General features: G+C 46.1%; 2 protein-coding genes across 5 annotated transcripts in view; both read right to left on the bottom strand.

The window, feature by feature from the left end:
* Positions 1-703, bottom strand: part of rigi (RNA sensor RIG-I) — a 16,834-nt gene extending 16,131 nt beyond the window's left edge. Inside the window, exons 1-2 of the mRNA XM_079491470.1 lie at positions 545-703; positions 99-233 (exon numbers count right to left, since the gene is read on the bottom strand). Of these exons, the coding sequence (XP_079347596.1) occupies positions 99-233; positions 545-650 (241 nt within the window). The 5' untranslated portion in view covers positions 651-703. The remainder of the gene's footprint in view (positions 1-98; positions 234-544) is intronic.
* Positions 704-3,906: 3,203 nt separating this feature from the next.
* On the bottom strand, positions 3,907-18,708 carry LOC306914018 (uncharacterized protein). 4 transcript variants are annotated; one of them, XM_079490888.1, is made up of 12 exons: positions 18,484-18,708; positions 16,406-16,838; positions 14,744-15,196; positions 14,110-14,338; positions 12,955-13,346; positions 12,319-12,655; positions 11,563-11,882; positions 11,145-11,332; positions 10,621-10,770; positions 10,050-10,415; positions 8,884-9,015; positions 3,907-7,198 (listed from the first exon to the last, which is right to left on the bottom strand). In XM_079490888.1, exons 2-12 carry the CDS (start codon positions 16,817-16,819, stop codon positions 4,129-4,131), a joined length of 6,051 nt encoding a protein of 2,016 aa, XP_079347014.1. In that variant the 5' UTR covers positions 16,820-16,838; positions 18,484-18,708; the 3' UTR covers positions 3,907-4,128. The 4 variants fall into 4 exon arrangements, with proteins under 4 accessions (XP_079347014.1, XP_079347013.1, XP_079347015.1 ...); XM_079490887.1 differs by having other exon boundaries at positions 18,511-18,708; XM_079490889.1 differs by having other exon boundaries at positions 8,884-9,012; positions 18,511-18,708.
* Positions 18,709-19,069: the final 361 nt, after the last annotated feature.

The raw sequence follows: 19,069 nt of genomic DNA, 5'->3' as shown, positions 1-19,069 counted from the left end.
CTGTAGTTACGTACAGTAAGTACATCTTAATTACTTTGCACCTCTGATTATTATGTCATAATTATGACAGGACCTTATGTGTAATGTGCGAGTGTTACCAGCAGAGTGCAGTGCGTCCAGCAGGGCCCGGTACCATCCTGGAGTCTCCAACACACACACTTTCTCCAAGAGATAATCAGCTGCCCTGGACACCGAGTTATTGTCTTCATATGATGATATCTGCTCCAACACATCTGACACGCACACACACGTAAAATTGGTCAATAATGTATAAGCCCGACATTTCCACTGCAATAAAGTGATGTACACATTTACCATAAATGTGTTCATCACTTACGTTGCAGCTGAAATGTGGGGCTGAATTTAATGACTTTAAGCTCTAATAGCTTACTATTACAACTGATTAAATCTGCAAACTTACTAGTAGGCTCTAAAGCTGTCAAAATAGCAAAGAGTACAAATGCACATCCTGACACTGACACTCGATATCAATGAATAAATTGTGACATACTGACAAACACATTAGGCTATTTAAACATCTTACCTTGGTCCAGGTATTCAACCATAAAGTCACGGATATATGACGGTTTTAAAATATCAACGATGTATTTTCTATAAAGACGCAGGTTTGTTTTCTCTTCGTCAGACATGCTGACGTTGTAGTGAACATTAATAAATAAAACGTAATGTTATCGTATCTTATCTACGGCAGAGCCTTAGAAATTGATCTACGGGTAATATAACTGTAAGTTCGTCGATAACAACAGGTCGCGTCCTGGTTCGTCGCCTGTTTGTTGGCTGAACTTCGGAGTCACTCATTCGGTGAGACGGGTGAGTCGCTGAGCGATTCAACGAACGACTCAACGAATCCTCCTCCTCAGTGTTGCCAGATTTTGCGAGAGAAAAAAGAAAACCCCGGGTCTTTTTCTTTTCTTTTGAAAACAAAACGCCTAAATGAAAGCAAGCCCAAATGAAGCTAATGAGTCTATGCCATGTGAGCACTTAAAAGTCCCAAACATATTAATTTATACATTTTGGCAATTTCAAAATAGCCAATCTACAAGCTCACAACAAACTAACGTGTACAATATTGTAACAGAAATCGGGGTCCATGGCACAAAATATTTTCGGATGGGGGTCCATACTCCAGACCAGTGGTTCCCAAAGTGGGGCCCGCGGACCGCAACGCATAGCCAGGGGGTCCGCGAAATAATTCAGATTATTATTTTTTGCCAGTGGTATGTGTGATATGTGAGTTTACCATAATCACAGTAATCCTTAATCATAATGCCATCATTCAAGGGCCTTTGGAATTGGATAGAAATGAAACAGACTCCATGCAGTCACTTTCAGTTAGAGTGCTGCAGAGACCGAGTGTCTGTGACCAGCTGATGGTCGTTGACGCTTAATTGATGCATTAAGGAAGGTAATTATGTTTCTGCACTGACAAATAGGTCTACATCTATTCTAAGATAGCATCTTAAATAAATGTTGTGAAAATGTGTTGTGACTTGATTGAAAAGTTTTAATACAAATAGTTCCAGGAACCCCTGCCATAGACAAATACATGGTTTGAACTAGAGATGTCCCGATACTGTATCGGCCCTTTTTGGTCATATCGGGTCGATATCGGTGATTATGACAGTCTAACCACCGATCCGACACAGGGGGTAAGGGGCAGGTAAATAAAATGTTGGGGCATGTGGAGTTTGCTTTCGAGTTGCCCAAACTGCAAGTGCACATTTGAGTGAGAAGTCTGCTATTCACAACATGAGATAAAATAAGTAAAAAAAAATGTTTTTATATAAATATTATTCTCTGGTATCGGTATTCGGTATTGGCCAACACAGAAATTGTGGTATCGGGATCAGATCTGGAACGAAAAAAGTGTATCGGGAGATCCCTAGTTTAAACATTAGGAAATGAGTCCAAATAAACTACACTTTAGAAACAACAAACAAGTCCAATCAGTGTATTTACAAGCAACTTCACTTCACAGAAAGACAAGCCCATGGTCGCTTATAAAGTTATAATAAGCAGACATGGCAACACTGCTCCTCGTTGGTTGAATCGTCCCGATGAGTCGACTCCAGAGGCGTTCGTACGGAAATGTCCGGAAACTGCCGAGCCGTCTAAGGCTGTGAGCTGGGAAAGGAAAACGAAAGTAATGACTGCAGTAAAGAAACGAAACTGCTGAGCTACAGTAAAACAGTACCTAGTTGCGGGGGTTTCCAAAGAATGAATGACTTTTCCTAAAGTATTATACGTTCATAAATAATCTTCATCTATTAAACTATTAATATGTAACATTAATAGTGTAAATGTTTACCAATCTGGATTTGTTTTAATACCTAAAAAAAAATCTATATGCCCAATCCCATTTAAAAATGTAAAAGAAAAATCAAAACATGTTCAGTAAATTAAAAAAATAAGTGAAAATAGCTTATCTGCGCCATTGTGATCTCAGTCACAATGGTGCATTGATGTGAGCTTGCAGATCAGCTATTTCAATGGGGCTTGTTTGGCTAATTCATATTCATATTCATATTAACTAATGTCCAACCCCTATTTTCTCACTATTATTTATTTTTTCTTCTTTTCACCTGACAGGGGGGAATTTCCCCGTTCGGACGTAGCTCGTGGAAGGAACACGTTATTCCAACCAGTTCCTTTCCCCTCCATCAAGTGCCCCGGCTGGCCAGGGGGAGGTAGTTTAGAGACCAGGATTACTGCATGTTTTTTGTGAGGGTACCTACCCTAGGGGACACGGGGAGAACATGCAAACTCCACACAGAAAGGCCCTTTCGCCAAGCCCGCCTCGGGTATGAGCACTGATGACGCGGAGGAGGGAACATGCCCCCAGCACGCACAGCGTCCCCAGCAGGAACCCAGGAGCTTCTAGCTGTGAGGAGACAGCACTACCGACTGTGCCACCGTGCCCATATTTTCTCACTTTATTACAAATTAAAAGTTATAGTCATCGTCTTTGAAGCGTTAAAGGCAATTTATTTAGCGAATGCAAAGTCCTTTAGCCAAGCGGTTGCCTCCTGGTCTGCTGTATGGAGGGTGATTAATCCTCCTTCCAGTCTTTGGAGAGGGCAAACTTCTATGATGTGCTCCATAGTTTGCTCCTCACCACACGCACACAGTGGGCTTGGGCTACTGCCCCACTTGTGAAGGCAATTATTGAAGGCAATAATATTACAACTACAAAATATTGGGCACAGTACTAGTAGTTCTGCATTTTGGTACAGCTATTATATATTACTCATTACTAAAGAAAAAGAAAATAACAAATCCGAGTTCACCATTGTGCTTATACAGGGACCTGTGGTTTACTGGTTTGTGAATATATTTCTCCAGCTGTTTGACATTAGACAACGAACGGTACAGTAAAACAGATCTGCGATATCCTCACCGTTGGGCAGAAACCTTGAATCTACGGAGCCATTGAGAGAATTTTTTTTTATCCGTAAATACATTTCCAATCTAAAAAGATCATGATCTGGAAATTGCTTGGTTCCCGACAAATGTTGGTTTTAAACAGCCTAGAGTTTATATTAGAGCTGGAAGATATGACTTCAGCACAAAATCACGATAATTTTTAACTTTCCTCGACTCCATTATGATTTTAAAAGAAAAAGTGAAAATAGCCGATCATCAAGGTCACAACTCAGGGTTAAGTGGTTAATCAGATGAATCAATTTAATATTGATTAATTCACATAAGAAATTCAAATTCTCACCTGATTCTCGATTTCTTCGATTAATCTACATGAGCAAGATTAGGGAAAGGGTTATTGGTTTCAATATATTTTTGGTTAATTGCCCAGCACTAGTGATTAGTGAATACTGTCATATTTTCTCCATGTTTGTTTATTCTTAATCACTTGGCGTTTAAGAAAGCAACGCTTCATATTATTTATTTGCACGTCTGTAGATCCGGTCCACACACCACATCCATAGCAGTGAAATGCAACAAAAAGTAAATCTATAAACAGTATTTTAAAGTCATACAAAAGTAATTATATTCAAAACAAATCAAGTAACAATTCAAAATAATAAGTTTCAACAGAGAGGGTGACGGTCTGCCTTTCAAGTTGTGGCACTGTGTGTGTGTGTGTCTTCATTACATTGCAGTGTGTGTGTCTTCTATACACACTTCTGCCCTCTCTCTGTCTTCAGCAGGAGACACAGTCCTGTCAACCAGGTGTCCTTCAGTGTCACACTGAGTCTCTGGATGAGAAGGGCAGTGGGAAGACTTTGACTCATTGTCTTTGTCGGGACATTCTGTCACGGAGTCAATGCTGGGTCCAGATTCCCAGTGGCAGTTAGTGGGGAATAGGGGTTTAGAATCGGACTCAGTGGGCGGTTTGGCACTACGCTCTGGATCGTTTGGAGAGGATTTCGAACAGGAGTCAATGCGAACTGGCTTGTTTGCAAGGGACTCAGAACGGGAGTCAAGACGAACAGAGTCATTCGGAGGGGACTTTGAACGGGAGTCAGTACAAACTTGGTTGTTCGGCTGGGACTTTGAACGTGAGTCAATAGGGGGCCAAATATGAACTGTGTTGTTTGGAGAGGACTTTGAACTGGGGTCAATATGGGTCCAAGAATGGCCGTGAGAGTCAATGGAGAGCTGAGACTCCCAGTGTGAGTCTCTGTTAGCCTTGTGTTCTACGGGAGAGGACGACGGCTGGCCTGGGTAACTGTGTTTGTGATCTCTCCATGCAATGGCTGATTTGTGAAGGAGGGAGGGATGGCCGTCCCTGGTGGGAGGATGAGAGGAACGGGCATAGGGCCGGGGAGGAGCATGGGAGGAATGTTTATCCAGCTGAGGTATGTCGACGGGTGACGTTTTAGCCAACTGGGTTAAGTCAACGGGGGATTTTGTGACTAACTGAGAAGAGCAAACGGGTGACATCCAACTAGACGCTGTCCTCTCTCTAGAGGAGCCACTTGGAGTTAAACTCTCTTCCCTGGATGAATGGAGGTCAATGGAAGAGTCGGAATGAATCCGACGTGAATGTTTATGAGCAGAGCCCGTGGGGGATGCGTCACTGTTGGAATGACGCTCTGCCGAGAACGGATGAGAGTCGACGGCTGATCCATGACCAGCGGTATAATAGCCGGCAGTTCTCTCTCCCCTCGAAGTAAAAGAATAGGCGAAATGTCTCTTCAGTGTAGAAATGGGAGGAATGGGCTGGCTGTCCTTTGGTACGAAGGAGTTGGAACCGCAATGGGAGTCGATGGGGAAAATTGCAGCATACTGAGGAAAATCTACGGGAGAAATGACACTGACCGAGTCAGTGCTAGTGGACTGTGACTCGCTGAGAGGAGAGTGCATGTTGAGGGGCGGGATGGGAGAGAAGGTTTTGGCGTCCTTGTGTTTGAGGGGTGGTGGGGTGTTTCTATTGGCCAGCATCAAAGCGGCATCATCGATGATGCCGTTTTCCTTGGCTTCTCCCAGACTGTTCCTATTGAACCTGTGCAGTGGAGGCGGAGAGGAGACTGCTTTTCTCTTCCTGTCTGCCTTCTTCTGATTGGTTGGAAGTGGTTCTAGATCTAGAAGCTGACAGAAGTCTGTGTCGTCGTCGCCTGAGGACGCGGCGGCAGGCGGGTGGCATTTGGGCGGTGCCGAGACGGATGGTGAAGTCTGCCGTAGGACAGAGTTAGGACTGTTGGAGGAGTGGGAGACAACAGGTGATCTGTCAGTTCTGGGATCTGAGTCAGCACGTGGACTGTGACTCTTTTGATGGAAGTCAACTGATGAGCCGTGACTCCTGGCATCCAATTCACTGCATGATTTGTGACTCCTGGTATGTGAGTCAATGGCTGAACTGAGACTCCTGGGATGTGAGTCAATGGCTGAACTGTTACTCCTGGGATGTGAGTCAATGGATGAGCCATGACTCCTGGGATGTGAGTCAGTGGCTGAACTGTGACTCCTGGCATCCGATTCACCGCGTGATTTGTGACTCCTGGGATGTGAGTCAATGGCTGAACTGTGACTCCTGGCATGCGAGTCCAGGGGTGAACTGTGACTCCTGGGATGTGAGTCAATGGCTGAACTGTGACTCCTGGCATCCGATTCACCGCGTGATTTGTGACTCCTGGGATGTGAGTCAATGGCTGAACTGTGACTCCTGGCATGAGAGTCCAGGGGTGAACTGTGACTCCTGGGATGTGAGTCAATGGCTGAACTGTGACTCCTGGCATCCGATTCACCGCGTGATTTGTGACTCCTGGGATGTGAGTCAATGGCTGAACTGTGACTCCTCGGATGTGAGTCAATGGATGAGCCATGACTCCTGGAATGTGAGTCAGTGGCTGAACTGTGACTCCTGGCATGCAAGTCCAGGGGTGAGCTGTGACTCCTCGGATGTGAGTCAGCACACGGTCTGTGACTCCCGATATCTGGGAGAACGTGACTGTCGGCGTGAAAACCAAGGGGCGAACCATGGCTCCTGGGACGCGAGTCGACGGGTGACATTCTCCCTCTGGGCTCCATGCTGGATAGTGTGTCCGCGTTCACGCCCTGGCTGCTCTGGTGGGCGTGGTTGCTGCGAGGAGGGATATCTGTGGGGTCAAAGGTCGGGGAAAGGTTTAGTTTGGGGTTGGCCAGGACCTTCAGGTCGCTAAGAATGGTTTCTAGGAGATGGGTGTCAGTGAAGACGGCGGTTTTGTCCTTCCGTCCCTCCTCGGTTTCTCTCTCTCCATCCCTCATCCCCCCATCTCTGTCTCTATTCCGCCCCTCTCCTCCTCTTCCTCTCCTCTTTGGGCGTATGTTAAATTCTTTCATTTTATCGTTTTGTTCGCTCTCTTTTTCCTGCGGTCTAAGAGACACCGCTCGACCGACAGAAGCACCGACATCATCTTCGTGCCTTCTGCTGTTGTGGGGAGGGGCCGGCTCATCGTCTACGTCTATATCTGCCTCTTCATCATCCTCGCTATCATGAACCGTGACGGGGTCGAAGACAGCTTTTGATTGGGTGTCAGGCTCGCCGTCCGATTTGGTAGACGCCCCATCCATGATGTCCACGGGAGGCTCGCTAATGTTGATGCCCAGGTCGTCGACGGCCTTGGAGAGCTTGGAGACGTAGTCGATTGGCTGAAGGCCACTGAAGGGGCTGCTGTTGTTGTAGCGGTCGTCGTCGTCATGGCTACTGTCGCTGTTGATGGTAATGATGACAGGTGCGCTGGGGGAGGGGCAACATTTTATTATTAATAGCAAAAATATAAAAGAATAATATGCACCTTAATGAAGTTCAACTGTGACTTATAGTGCTCCTTAACCACTTAAACCCCATATACTTCAGTTCAACGGGTTAATGAAGATTTATCTTCATGTAGAGTTAGCATGCTGAAATTATCTTGTTTCTGAACTGTCCACGAACCTCCTCTGAGACGCAGTGAGTAGACAGAATGTCTTTTTTCATCCTGGGGTTTGAACTATTATTATTTGTAATTATTTTGTTTGTTTTGGTTATGAATACACTAGGGATCATTTGGAAGAGATCGAGAAGGCACCTTCTTCTTCACAATGACTAAAATAAGTTCTATCTTTCCTACCTACTTTGTCCGACTATGAAACACACACACACACACACACACACACACACACACACACACACACACACACACACACACACACACACACACACACACACACACACACACACACACACACACACACACACACACACACACACACACACACACACACACACACACACACACACACACACACACACACACACACACACACACACACACACACACAAAAGGAGATGTCTCCGTCTAAACTAAAGTTATCAAACTCGGCCCGAACCCGGCCCGGCCCGAAAAAGAGTGTTATTATATAACACTCTTTTTTAAAAGAGTGTTATTATAATAAAAATAGCAATTCTGTTATTTGTGTAATGTGATTGTGTATACATGTATGTATTTATTATGAAGAGGGCTGCGCTAGGCGATTCACTTGTGACAGGAGGAGGACTGGAGGCGGGGGTCGCATCGCACTGGCATTTCAGACTCAGAGGCCTCGTAGGCTAGTACACACATGTCAAACCACGTGGCTGCGATGAATAAAACCTAATTATTAATCAATGTCACCAAACGATCTATGGTGATATTAAATGCTACACGTAAAGCAACTTCACTTCAGAGGAAACTAAGGGAGGGAGCTGCAGTCACCACCACCACTGTATGGAATCCATTAGAATGATTGGAAGTTATGTAACATTAATAGCCTATTCTAACGTATTTCGATAAATCTGTTGATCTCCGTTCTCACTTTCACACTGAAACACGGTGCCGCTGCGCCGCAATTTAGTGCTGCTTTTTTTTGGCTTTTGTCGGGCTTCAGGCTTAACATTATGGTAATTCTTAGGGTCTGGCCGAGCCTCGGGCCAACCCAGTTAGGGTAGGGTCGGGCCGGGCCATAATTTTTGGGCCCGTTGAGAACTTTAGTCTAAACCTGTTTTGATCTGTAATTGTCCCACTGCTTTGTCCCACTACTTTGTTTTGTTTTTGTTGTTTAGAGCCTGAGGGGGGAGGAGGGGGGGTTGTAGTGTGTATGTTTTATGTGGTCTTTTGTATTTTGTATGTGTACATGTTAAACTACTAAATAAAGTTATTTTTTTTAAAAAGGAACAAAAATGGTGCCATCTTTATAGCACCACTTCTCAACCTCAGGTCCAGGGACCATCAGTGGGTCCAAATAGACCCTTACAGGTCACTGTGGATTTTACATTTTAGTTTGGGGTCCTAGATATATAAACAAGTGGGTCATGCAAAAGGGGCATGCAGGCCTAATGCTAAATAAACTGAGGGTCCTAAAAATGAAAATCACTGCTGTTGTGTTATTCGAAACTAGGTTTACCTGTTATGCTTTGGCCTTTTGCTGCGTTTCCTGCGTTGTTTGTTGCTAGGAGAGCGGGGTGTGCTGGAGGGCAAGGTTCCCTCGTAGATGATCTCAACACTGGGACTCCTCTCCTCCCTACTCCTCCTACTGCTGAGAGAGAGAACGACATCAACTTTATTGTCACATCACAGGTTTACAGGTGTGAAGAAGTGGGTGAAATTCTTTCTTTTTTTTTCGTGCGCCCAATCATTTGGTCAATTTTCGCGAAAAGGGACAGGACAGAGAGATAGCGTCAATGGAGGTCAAACTAAAAGACAGACATAAGAAACTGATCAAATAACACGGTAGAATTAAAAGGGATGTAATGATTCATTTAGAGGCAAACAGAGGCAGAAAAACAGCCAAAAAGACACGCACATCCACAACCTAATAGGCTGGGTGCCGGATCAAAAACAGTGATAGTTCAAGAGATACTTGAAGTAAATGGATATGGGAGCAGAAAATTGTGTGCGGACTCTCTTGAACTATAATGATTCATTTAGAGACAGTTATTTAGAGTGTGTCTTTAACTCTTATCGGTATGGCATAATCTGATGGACTACTTTCATTACCGTAAGCTTTACCTTTTAAAATAATTGAAATAGTTTTACCCCTTTTGGTGTTTTAAGTATTATGTTATACTTTAGCTATTGAAAAATAGCAGTAGATGTGCTATTTTTGAAAAATCGTTAAAATGTGGCACAAATCTTCTTTCAGAGCCAACGTTTTTAACTCAAATCTTTGCTTCGGGGGGGGGGGGGGGGGTCCCTGGAACAACATATTTTAGATGGGGGTCCGCGGCCAACTACAGATCATTCTGGGGGTCCTTGACATGAAAAAGGTTGAGCACTACTGACATAGAAACAGGTTTTTCAGAAAACTTTTAGGATTCAGAAGACCAGGTCATTGTTGAGAGAAACAACGTCCTTCAGGGTGATAAAGAGCCCTCTGCTTCGCATCAGGGTCATTCTCACCATTCATTATCCCTTGTGCAGCATTAACTGCAAAGCTTCAATTCATGAACCAATTAATTAATCATTTTATGACCGATCCATTCATAGCACATTTAGATCAATCCAGGGATCTGCACATCAATGTCGTCGTGTCATCAATGTTCAAAACTCAAAACTCAAGATTCATCTCACCCATCTGCTCTCTCCGGCCTCGCTCTCTCTCTCCGCTTCCTTCTATCTCTCCTCCTCTCCTCCAATCCTCTCTCCTTCTTCTTGTCTCCACCACGGCTGGCGGATGGTGTACCCCCGCCCGGCCTCCAGGTGGGGTCGTCAGCGTGGTCGTCCAGGTGGCGGCTCTTGTACTTCCTCTTCCCGCTGGGCTTGTTGTCATGGTTGCCACGATGGGGGGAGAGCGGGAGGTAGGGGAGGAGGGAGGACAGAGGGGAGGAGGAAGAGGAGGAGGAGCGGCAGGAGGAGGAAGAGGAGAGGTGGTAGGAGGGGTTTTCTGGGGAAAGGGGAAGAGCCCAGGGGGACAATGGCGAGGGAGTGGACAACGCACTGGAAGAGACAGAAAACAAGGTTATTCTAGTCGGCGTTGGAAGAACAGACACACAAAATACTTTTTGAGCACAGATGAGCACTATGAGCTTGAGCTTAATAATGGTTAACGTGGTTAAAAGCTAAGGTGACACAGATGTGTTCCAGGTCTTAATGGGTTCAAACTAAAGTGAAGGTAAAACAACGTTCATAAAACTATAATAACCTGGGGCAGAAGACTCCAGGAAACGCTCTCTCTCTCCCTCTGCGCTCTTCATCACCGCCTTCTTCTTCCTCATCACAGATGTCCCGCCTCTTCCTCTTTCTCCGCTTCTCTCTCTCGCGGGCGGAACCAGAAAGCAATTCTGCAATTATGCTGGAATGTAGACATGCCACACTTTAATCAAACTATTTAATTAATTGTAAAAACAAAAATACATAACCGATCTTGAAGGAAAAATGTGAAATTTCTACAAGCTGATCACCACACGTTTGCGCCACATAACATTTTACGTTGTCACTTAGTGCCCTAAACAAAAATCAAAGTCCATAGAATTGGCTGGCAAACAAATTACGTCATAAGTGCCCTGTACAAACATCAAAGTCCATAGACTTGGCTGGCAAACGAATTACATCATAAGTGCTCTAAACAAATTACAATTCAAAATCCCATAGACTTGGCTGCCATGAGACGTAATCTTCAAAAGCCACGTAAAAATAATGGTTGGTTACAGCCCTACTGGAATATACCTTGGCTCTTTCACCCTCTGTCTAGTCCTCTCTCTCTGGGTGGACGAGTCGTCTCGAGTGCCCGATGAGTGCGAGCGTGCACACGACTCCGAAGAGCCGCCTAGTGCACGCTCCGAGTCCCGATGGCTGCCTCCCTCTTTCTCTTCGTCCTTCTGTCCGTCTCTCTTCCCGTCTGCATGTCTGCAGGACTGTCACCACATTGAGATTTTAGTTGACAATTAATTGTTTATGGCCAAAACAGACAAATAATTATTTTATACTAAATTTGATTAAAAACAACCCATCTACAACTTGAATCCCTGAATCGGGATGCCAAGTTGAAAGTGGTTACAACAAGGGTGTATATGACATGGAAAAGCATATGGTTACTGAACACCGGAGCGATTATGGAATGAACTGTGACAAGGCTGGGCCTTACCGGTCTGTCTCCCTCTCCATCCGTCTGTCTGTCTTTCTCTACGTCCGTCTGCCTGTCTCTCTCTCCGTCCGTCCGTCTGTCACTTTCTCCCTCCGTCCGTCTGTCTCTCTCCCCGTCTGCGTTGGACGTGGCTGGCGGAGGGAGAGAGGGAGGGACGGGGGAGACAGGGAGCGCAGGGGGAGGAGGAAGAGGAGGGAGTGTCTCCTCGTCCTCGGTGTCAGAGGACAGTTGGACCAGCTCAGGTGTTCTCTCTGCCATGGGTTTAACGTAACCCACGATCTCGCACGCCTCTTCTTCCCCATCATCTCCTCGCGCTGTTCCTACAATCACAGGAATCAATCTTTATTGTCACATCAGATTACCAGTGAGTGGAGACTGAGAACTGAATCTAGCAGTGAATGAGTTAAGCAGCTATGTGTGTCCCTGCCTGTGCGTCACTCACACACACGCACACACACACACACACACACACACACAGGCCAGGGAGGAGGGCTTGTACAGTGTACAGTACTTATTGTAAGTCGCTTTGGATAAAAGCGTCTGCTAAATGACTGTAATGTAATGTAATGTACAGTACAGTACGAGAAGTACAGTACTGTTGCACCGTTCAGTGCACACAGGTGTGATTCTTTACATGTATGATAAGTTTTCAACAGAGCAATTCATTCAGATTAATGGAAACCAATGGAAGACGTTCATGACGATAAAATGAAACCACAATCAATCTATTGTGTGCAATATTTACGACAGGCCTACCCGCTTCGGCTGCCTGCTCCTCATTGGCTCCACCCCCCTCCTTCCTGGGAGGCGGGGCGGGGGGGCTGACAGACAACAGCCCCGGCGAATGGGAGCAGAGTTCGGCCACGGAGGAGGAGGTGAAGGAGGGGCCGGGCGTCTCATCGTCGTCCCACGCCGATTGGCTGAGGAACGAGGAACTTCCCGTCTGGATGACATCATCATCGTGGTGACTGCTACTTCCTCCTCCCCCGCCCGCCTCTTCTTCTGCTTCTTCTCCCTCCGATATGGAGATGACAGAGCCGTTGTTGGAGGACTCGGTATCGCCCTCTTCCGTTTCGGGCGTGTCATAGACGGCCTGGGTTATAGACATTTAAGGGGTTGTACAGTAAGTCAGTAGTGTTGATTTTGAAATGTCTGAAGCGGGTCACTTCGTGCCGCGCTATGAGCTTGAAAGATCTGCTATTTATTTTTTTTAACCTGAAAATATATGCAAATCTTTGAATATATATATATATATTATTATAATTTTTTTTAAGTTAACCTTTAACTCAAATCTTTGCTTCTGGGGGTACCTGGAACAAAATATTTTGAGATGCGGGTCGGTGGCCAAATGCATATCATTTTTTATATATATTTTTTTGGTCCTTTCCAGACCTGCATGTCGTATCTCTCCAGGTCGAGGGGCGAGCGCGCAAAGCTCAGCAGCTCGTGCAGGAAGTGGGCGGTCCTGGCCAGCAGGAAGGGGCGGAGCTCGTCCTCCACGGCGGGCGTGTCATTCAGGCCATGGCGGGCCAGCCGCGCGCAGATGATGCGCTGCACCACGTCCACCAGTGAGGCGTGGGCGCCGTACAGCGCCGTCAGCTCCCGCCGCAGCCAGGGCCGGAGCCTCTCCAGGTGGGCCGAGTTGCGGCGGAAGCTCTCGGCCGTGACGGGCCGGTGGTGGTCGCGGTCCGAGTCCCCCACTGAACCTGCCACGCCACGCACCCGAACCCCGGTGCGGTAGAGCGCGCGGCGGAACGCCAGCGTCTCCGCCTCCGCACCTCCTCCTGTCAAAGATCAGGACATGTCACTCAGTGCCAGTGGTGGGAAAAGGTTAAGGGCCTTGCAAACGTGAAGCGAGGAATGCAGGCGTTGTTGCCTGGATCAACACAGGTCTCATCCAGGTCTTCTCAAGAGGGGCGCAACAGCGCAAGCGTAAAAATAAAAGCTAAACAGAATCCAGGTCTGGTGAGTCGCGGGCGTGTGCACGTAACGAGCACGCGGGCAACAAATTCACGGGACCGCGCTCACGTAAATATGCTTGCGTTGTCGCACCGCGACTACTCCGAGCAAAAACGCAGGTCTCATTGAAAATGAACTATAGGCGCGTTTTATCGCTCCCCGTTTGCAAGGCCCTTAACTCACATTTTTTACTTAGTTAAAAGCATCGATACTGCAATGTAGAAATACACAGAATTCAAAATTGGCATCGGTACTCATCATGCCGAATGTCCCATTTCAAGTTTTCCAATGTATAAAAATCATTTGAAAATAGCAGATCTACAAGATCACAATGTGTCGCATCACAACGCATTGTGAGCTTGTAGATCAGATATTCAAATGGCCAAAATATATATACTGTAGGGCTGAATGTGGTTAATGTATGTAGTAAAGTACAATGTTAGCCTCTGAGATGTAGTGGAGTATTGGAAATACTCAAGTAAAGTACAAATTACTCAAAATTGTACATAAGTACAGTACTTGAGAAAATGTACCTAGTTACTTTACACCACTGCAGGCGATGATGTAATAATTGTGATGGGGCCCTACCTCTTCCTCTGGCTCCTCCCCCCTCCCTCTGGAGGCGTCGACGCGTCGCCACGCGCCGCACCAGCCGTCGCCACGTGCGAGCGTCGCCGACGCTCGTGGTCGCCGCCACCCCGACCCCGCCGAGCACCGGCAGTCCTCCGAAGATGACGCCCCCTTCCTCCAGGAAAGCCCCGCCTCTGGCTCCGCCTTCTCCCAGCATCCTCCGCTGCTCGTCCATGTAGGCGTGTAACTACCATGACATTTATGTTAACCAGTGGTGGGGAAAAGTACTTGTGTCTTTTACTTAAGTAAAAGCATCAATATGGCAATGTAGACAATACATACTCTGTTGCAAGTAAATCTTAATTTACATTTCATTTTTTTAAGGTATTTTGATTTCTTTTTTGCCTTTATTTGATAGGGTACAGTAACGTGACAGGAAAGGGGGAGAGAGATGGGGGGGGGGGGGACATGCGGCAAAGGACGACAGGCTCGGGACTCGAACCCGCAGCACGCCGTCAGGCTGGATTACTGGCCTAGGTGCATGGACCGCTCAGCCATGGCCCAAGCCTAAATGACATTTCTCCTCGACATTCAGATCAAGCAGGTCAACAATAGTTTCACGGGGCAGACATGACAAATAACTTAAATATACCTCGATGGAATATACCTCGATGGAGTCAATGGCAGGGGGTAGGGGCGGGGTGGGAGGCGACGCGGGGAGGCCCGGGACGTCGGGGGGTCCGAGGAGGTACCACTCATCCGCTCCTCCGCTGATCTCCCCCAGCCTCCTCCTCCGCCGCGTCGCCGCGGCTCTCCTCCCTTCTCCTGCTGCTGGCCCCTCTTCTTCCTCCTCCTCCGCGGCTCCTTCTCCCCTCCGCCTCCGGAGCGTCAGTCTGCGGCTGCGCCCACGGCCTCCTCCTCTCCCCCCGGCCGCCCTGGCACCCCGCTCGGCCGCGGCGGTCAGGTTGTTGCCGGGCGGGGGCGGAGGCGGCGGAGGGGGGCGGAGCGTGTACTCCTTGAAGTCGTCCTCGGCACGCACCGAGTGCAAGATGGAGCTGAAGGGCTGCTTGCACAGCGGACACTCTGCCTTGTTCAGACTCCACTCCTGTTATGCAAAAAAAGATAAATAATAATTGATAATCGATGATTGAATACATTAATCCACTGTTTCCAAACAGTGGGACTCTTTTTACCTACAGCTGAAAAATAAAATATATATACACATTTCAAAAGATTATTTTTAAATAATTGTATACATTTTTAAAAACAAACAAACATATCTAAGAAATTCCATAAATACTAAAAATAACAATTAAAAAGTAGTGAAAATGGCCACGTTGTGTGCTTGTAGATATTCTATTTTCACTAGTTTGTCTCCTGGGCAAACGTCTAAGTTCTCTTTTGGGTAACAGGCTAAAAAGTCAGTGAATCCATTGAAAAAATGGGTCACAATGTGACACATTGTGAGCTTGTAGCCTTGTACGTTGGCCATTTTCACTGTTTTTGAAATAACGCCAATTAGATTAATCAATAGCATTTTCAGACTTTATTTGATAGTTTACACTTTACAGTAAGTTGACAGGAAATGGGGGAGAGGTGGGGACTGGGGAGTGACACGCAGCAAAGGTCGTCGGGGATCGGAAGTCGAACCCGCGACACAGTCAGGCTGGATTAGCAGCCTAGGTGCCCGGACCGCTAGGCCGGCCTTTATGTTTTATACATAGACAATCAGAGACAGAGTTCCGATTACACTCCTATATACACGGTCAAAGGTGTTAATAAGGTTTCCCGTAATTAAAGTTACTTATTAACTCTTAGCCTGCCGCCATTAATTAATCCCTCGATTGCGTATTGCCATGGTCGGTGGTGGAAAAAGTGGACCGCGAGTATCACAGCGCCTGCTACAGGCCGTTGAAAACGCTTGTCTGGGACAAAGCGTCCTCTGCAATGTCGCTTCTGTGAGATAAAGCCGTCTGAAAACAGAGCCGACAATGTTAGTGGATGCGCGCGCATTTTCAAAATGGCCGCGCCCATTGTGTCAGAAGCATAACAAAGCTAACTGACGGTAGATTTCGATACGATCGTATTAAAACATGCATTAATGAATACATCGCTGTTAAAACGGCTTTTCCGTTTGTGGCAGGCTACAAGATTCTACGTTTTAAAATTCCTATGTTCCTGGCGGGTAAACGATTAACCTGATTAATGTCCAAGCTCAGAACATTTCAACTTGAAACGATTATGACGATTCACGCAAAATAATTGCGAGCATCTCAAATACTACTGTAATAACAATGGTGACGAGGGGGCATACCTGAATGCAGTTGAAACAGAAGCGATGCAGGCAGCAGTCCAGGTAGGACAAGTTGTTGAAGCGATCCAGACAGATGGGACACTTGGAGTCCGGCGACGCGTCTTCTCCCGACAGCGAGCGGAGGTTAGCGGCGGCGGAGGAGGGGGCATTAGCAGCAGAGGACGACGACGAGGGGGGGTTAGCGACGGAGGAGGAGGGGCGGGCGGCACTTTTCTTCCGGGACGTGGCTTTCCGTCTGCGTCTCCTCCCGCCCGTCTCCTCCTCCTCCTCCTCTCTCGCCGCTCGTCCACCCCGTGGACCTCGGACTCCTCCCACCGCCGCCGATGATGCCGCTGCGGTCGCTGCAGAGGGCGTCGTGCCAGCCGAGTTGTCGCTGCCGCGCCGCACACGTAGCTTCATCCGCGTGGGTGCCATGTCCTGTGGCGTTGTAGGGCTGTCGCAATTACAAAATTTACGTTGACAATTAATTGTCACACAAATAAATGCGATTAGAGGTTTAATTGTGTTTTTGAACAATGGAACATATGAATAAAGAATACATTTGTTTGCCTGGTAATCAAAAAATGCAATGGGAAGATATGACGAGTAACTGAAATATACAAAGAAATAACTGACATAATATATATGTTTTTTTACTGCCACACATTACCGACCCCGGTAAAATATGTAAAATGGTGTCCATATTTTTGGGCATGTCATTAGGGTTTGTCTACAAAAGCCAACTCGACGAGCTCACAACGCTGCTTTTTTGCACGTTTTCTTTTTGAACTTTTTACAAATAGTACCGATAGTTTTCTTAGATATTATGAATTTATGTTGATAAATCATTCCATGTTATAAAACAGATCTATTCTAGTCATGGTTGTGAGTTAATTAACACTATTGTTCTGTGCTAGATTACACATGGAAACTACTATGGATGCATTAAATCAGTGGTTCTCAAACATGTTCATATCATGGATGGAGCCCCACATGGAGCCCCCCCCCCCCCCCCCCACATAAGATAATATGTCTGATGTCAGATGATTTAGCACAGCATTCTATTTCTAGGTATCTATACCAGTGGTTTTCAAACCAGGGACCACCAGTCCAGTTTGGGGCCACACAGACCCCTGTAACTCTGACTGTGCAAATGGGACCAAATGGCACCCCTGTAGTGCAGCAGTGCGACTAGGGCCGGTAGAGCAGCTAGATGGGAACCGTGAGGTTCCCAGTTCAATCCCGGGCTCCCCCAGAGTTAGTGTCGAAGTGTGCTTGAGCAAGACACTGAACCCATAATTGCTTGTGATGTGCAGGTTGGTGCCTTGTATGGTTTCATCTGCCATCAGTGTATGAGTATGCACAATCTATGTAAAGCGCTTTGGATAAAAGCACTATATAAATGCACCATTTAGTGTTAAGGGTTCCATTTGAACACGCTCTGTGTCAATATATGGGTCCATTTGGTTCCTATTAACTAACTATCAATACTTTTGCTGGGGAACTCTTGGAACCCCTCGAGGATCGCTGGGGGCCCCCCCAGATAACAGTTTGAGAACCCCTGATCTAATACTGCAGGTGGTGAAAGTGAAACCTAGATAGTGACTTATCCATCGTACATACATTGTTTGGTTACACTTCTAGTCTATAAAATAGTGAATTTAACGGATACTCGTGTTGCTGCCTTGTTGGGGACCCCCAGGAACCCACTCAAGCAAGGACCCAACGGGGGTCCCCTGAAAGAACCCACTTTGAGAACCACTGGTTTAAGATGATCACGTTTGATCGTCATAGCCATGGTTCACATAACGCTCGTGACAGTCATGTTTCAGGGCTATTATTGTTATTACTACATGTTTTCGCGTAATGCTCCTAACGTTAGCACAGCTGGTTTGCTCTTCAACACAATCACGCAGCCACTAGCCCTGGTCCAGTAAAACAACCATGAAGCAAACAAACACCACGGTTTATTATAATTTAAAAAAAACAATGATTTAATTTCGCACATGAATACAATATTACACATAAACATAACGGTGATGTGTGTTAGCAAGTTAGCATGATGCTAGAAGCGTTAGCTGCCTGAGCGGTCTGTTTACCAAATAGTTTTATCTTCTTTTGTTTACCTTCTTCTTTAAACTATTCCTCCACCGGGCACGTGCGCTTGCTCTTCATCCGTTGGGGTTTAATTAAACACCAAAGGGGTTTTAATAAAGAAATAAAACAAATCAAAACATTTCATCCTGCATGTCGATCACAAGAAGCAACAAGATTCACAAGAAACCGGAAAAAAGCGCCGGATGTCGGTGTGCATTCTGGGAGAACCGTCGTATTTTTTTATTTTATTTAAGCTTGTAGTTCTTTGTAGTTCAGCCTGCCGGAAATAAAAAGAAGAAGAGGTAGTTCTCAAGCCCTTTGAATTTAATTGAAATTAATTAGATAGATACCCTACACAGTACACACAACATCTAAAGACATACAAATATACACATCTATGCAAAAAATAAAATAAAAAAAATCGTCAAATACACAGTTAGAAAAAAGGGAATACCTACGTGTAGTTAGGTAAAGTTAGCTTAAGTTGTGGCAAATCTGCAAAAAAAATGCTTACCACTGGCACTAGCTTTCTTCACAGATGTGTTCATAAAGGTGTCTACTATCACACAAAAATGTGTTCCAACCCAA

Source organism: Electrona antarctica (assembly GCF_951216825.1).
Source record: "Electrona antarctica genome assembly, chromosome: 21".
Lineage (NCBI taxonomy): Eukaryota > Metazoa > Chordata > Actinopteri > Myctophiformes > Myctophidae > Electrona > Electrona antarctica.
Note: the sequence above shows the minus strand (reverse complement) of the source record. Positions and strands in the feature narration are given on the sequence as shown.